General features: G+C 26.9%; 1 protein-coding gene across 1 annotated transcript; it reads left to right on the top strand.

Moving 5' to 3' along the window:
- Nucleotides 1-38: 38 nt before the first annotated feature.
- Nucleotides 39-2,931, top strand: LOC105460126. The gene is made up of 7 exons (XM_011706572.1): nucleotides 39-227; nucleotides 406-469; nucleotides 540-711; nucleotides 1,376-1,605; nucleotides 1,773-1,944; nucleotides 2,023-2,153; nucleotides 2,236-2,931. The coding sequence occupies exons 3-7, from the start codon at nucleotides 633-635 to the stop codon at nucleotides 2,590-2,592; spliced, it is 969 nt and encodes a 322-aa protein (XP_011704874.1). The 5' UTR covers nucleotides 39-227; nucleotides 406-469; nucleotides 540-632; the 3' UTR covers nucleotides 2,593-2,931.
- The last annotated feature ends 569 nt before the right edge of the window (nucleotides 2,932-3,500 follow it).

The following is a 3,500-nucleotide window of genomic DNA, read 5'->3' as shown; positions in this document are numbered from 1 at the left end:
ATTATTTTATATTAATCAAAATTTTACTCTTTATTACATTGCTACTGTTAGGAATATTGCAAAAACCTTTGTTATTGCTTTTTTCAGGATTTAAAAAAACTTCTTGGACAGTCTTTAGAGGGTAAAGCTATCCTTCAAAGCTACGAAATAAATAAGTGTTTGGAAGAAGAAGATCGAACAGCCCTTGTAGATATTGTTACTAAGTGGTTACTTTTTCGTATTACTCAGTAAGTTATTTTATTAAAAGATATGTTTTAATGTGATTCTTGCTTATTTGTGTGTGAATAACAGTGGTTAAATTAAAATTTGTGATCTTTCTGATTAAAACTTAGCAAAATTTTGTTTTCTGTTTAAAAGGTTTAAAATATTCCTAGACTGATCTTGTTCCTTATTTTCTACTTACAGGCCAAAAAAATCTGAGTTAACTATATTGAAAGATAAGATTTTAACTCTATTTACAAATGAAGAGGTACTATAGTAAATAATTTTATCTGCATAAATCTTTTATTCATTTTATTAATAATTTATTAATATTTTAGAATGTTTATTATATTGCTCCAAAAGAAGAAGGAGGTAATCAATGTCTTGCTAGAGGAAAACTTTTTGATAGGACAAGAAATCTGAAAGAATGGATGAGAAAGAAAAATCTCCTTCCTAGAGTTAAAGCATCTAAACAGAATCCTTGTAATGAATCACCTGCTACAGAAACAGGTATTCTATTTGTTTTATATGTTGCATATAGATTACAATTTTTAAGACACAATTTAAAAACTAACTGGAAACTCGTAGAAAGCCCATATAATTTTTTTAGCTGGTAAAGAAGCTTAAATTTTTATTTAATTACTCACATATAATTAATCAAATTTGAATACTTTATCTAATAAATTAGATAGAAGCTTAATTGTTCTATGTGTTTTAATTATTTGCAATTGAATACAATTTTCTACAAAGTTGCCTCAACAATATGCATGTTTAATATTATGTTTATTTTTGTACAGTCAACTTTTACAACTTATAGTTTGGATCTTTTAAATTTTGAAATAGTCAATTTAATTTAAGTGAATATAATTGTTGAGGCAACTTTGTATTATAGAAAATTGTATTTAATTGCAAAAAATTAAAACACATAGAACAATTTAACTTCCATCAAATTTATTAGATAAAGTATTCAAATTTTGTTAATTATATGTGAATAATTGAGTAAAAGTTTAAGCTTCATTACCAGCTAAAAAATTTATATGGGATTTCTGAGAGTTTCTAGTTAATTTTCAAACTTTGTCTTAAAAATTGTAATCCTCTATAAAAAATAAGTTATATAAAAAGCTATTTTGCTTTTCTACTAGTTACCTAATACATTACTATTTCTTATGTGCAGCTGTTTCAATAAGACCCACAAATAATATAGAAATAGCTCTAAATTGGCTGAAAAATTTTCATGAACCATGGAATAAAGTAGAGGAAAAATGGACTGTAACATCTAAGTATAGACGAGATGTACTGATAGCTTCGAGATCTCAGGCTAAAGAACGACGTACAGAAAGTATGAAAGCTGCAGCTTATTTGGATGATTATAAAGTTCTTCGTCTCAGTCATGGTTACACATTAGTAAGGATTTTTGTTAATAAATTTAATGTTATTTTATGAACTAATGTTTTATTATAACTATGTTTTACTATAACTATATATACTAATGTTTTAATATAATATTTGTTCAAACAAAATATTACACATACACACACACATACTGACCATTCTTTTATTTTGTTTCATAGATTGAAATAGACTTTGTAATATCTTGTCAACCTGGTTTTGAAGATGCATTGATCACAAATTGGTCTTCATTTATTCAGAAAATTGATTCTATTTTAAAAAATAGTTCTTTTCTTATAAAAGATCCTGAAGGAAAAATGCTGCGGCAGCTTTACTTTAAGACTACCAACAAAGGTACAAATTATATGTATATTAACACTGTAAAATTAATTCTTGTTCATTATATTTATTATCAATATATTGTATTTGTAGAGGCAAAAGATATTTTACTCATGCAATGCTTATCTTCACTGCTACCTCCAAGTAGGCAGGTACAGCTTGGCACGAAGAAATTCAAACCCACAATTAAAGAAAGCAGAGATGCTTTTATTGTTAATGTTAAGGCAAGTTCTGTTAATATTTAACATTTGTAATTGTTCAATTGTTAATTCATGCATTTTAAATTAGTCAAATAATCTTTTGCAGATTCCCGGCCAAGTTGTAAATTTCATAACAGAAAGACGCGAAAAAATATGCAATCAATTTGGACGATCCGCTTCCGTACAGCCATATATTTTATATGTTGGCAAGGAACAAGATGTGATAGATGAAGTACTTGTTGTGATTGACAACTTCTGTTACAAGTTAGAAAGTTTCCAACATGCACTTGATGTGTGCTTTAAAACCTTTTTTGTTTTAGACATAGTTTTTACTGCTCAATGTGACCACGTATGGTTACTTATTCAAAAAGCTCTTTATGGCTTTACAACTACAGATGACATAAATATCCTTAAAGTAACAAGCTTCTTAAAAAAACTTGAATTAATGGATAAGGAAAACTAATTTAAATAATTGTTTAAGAAATTATTTACATTTTGAAGACTTTTATTTTTCAGACTTTTCTTTTTATTATATAACAGTTATAATTATGTAAAAAAGTGACTGCAACTTATTGTGATATTAAACTAAACAAACCTATAGTTGCTAAAACATCATACTGACAATAAAAAGAATGTTATCTATCTAATGAAAAATGATAATTGAAAGAACGTCGAATAAACGTCAAATGAGTCGAATGAACATTGATTCGACATTTTTTCAATCAATTATTTTTTGTAGAGTACCGTTCAGCATATTGTAATGAACATCTGTTCCTTTGTTATAAATGTAAAATTTCTTTAATAGTTTAATTATTTTATTTTTATCAGTAAATATTGCTCATATGAGACGAGAAAAGAATAATTAATATTTTGATTTAATTTTGATTTTATTTAGGTATTGCTCAGTGTGATGTTCACCTTTAAATAATCATTTTTAACGTAAGTATAAAAGTGCGTAATATATGTGTTAACGTCTTAAAGATTTTATTCCTTATAGTACTTATCTTCGTTACATATTTTTATCATGTTTGTGTGTTTTGTTTGTGATACATCTTTTCAAACATGTGATGTTCTGATGGCTCACATTAGGCTTTTTCATTCAGACAGATTGTTATCTAATGATTTCATGTGTGCTCAGCCAAATTGTATTAGAAAGTTTAGTCGATTGCATTCCTTGAAACGACACTTAGACTCTCACAATTCCTCATCTGTTACCATCAAACATCACAAACTTGAGAATGTAAATAATATTCCACAAAATAATGATATGATTGAGTTAAGGAATCTTAATGTATGTACCGATGTTCAAGTAACTAACACTAAACAGCAGTCTGATTTCACACAGTCTGATTTCATTACTTCAATCACAAA

Source organism: Wasmannia auropunctata, unplaced genomic scaffold, assembly GCF_000956235.1.
Source record: "Wasmannia auropunctata unplaced genomic scaffold, wasmannia.A_1.0 LD328191.1, whole genome shotgun sequence".
In the NCBI taxonomy this organism is placed as follows: Eukaryota; Metazoa; Arthropoda; class Insecta; order Hymenoptera; family Formicidae; genus Wasmannia; species Wasmannia auropunctata.
The sequence above is the reverse complement of the archived record's forward strand: the minus strand, read 5'-3'. Positions and strand labels throughout refer to the sequence as shown.

What these genes read in the sequence shown, in the direction of transcription:
- LOC105460126 (XM_011706572.1), top strand. Translation starts at nt 633, where the DNA reads ATGAGAAAGAAAAATCTCCTTCCTAGAGTTAAAGCATCTAAACAGAAT. An exon ending in TCAGTCATGGTTACACATTA is followed by an intron (nt 1,606 to 1,772) that starts GTAAGGATTTTT and finishes TTTGTTTCATAG; the next exon opens with ATTGAAATAGACTTTGTAAT. An exon ending in CTTTAAGACTACCAACAAAG is followed by an intron (nt 1,945 to 2,022) that starts GTACAAATTATA and finishes TTGTATTTGTAG; the next exon opens with AGGCAAAAGATATTTTACTC.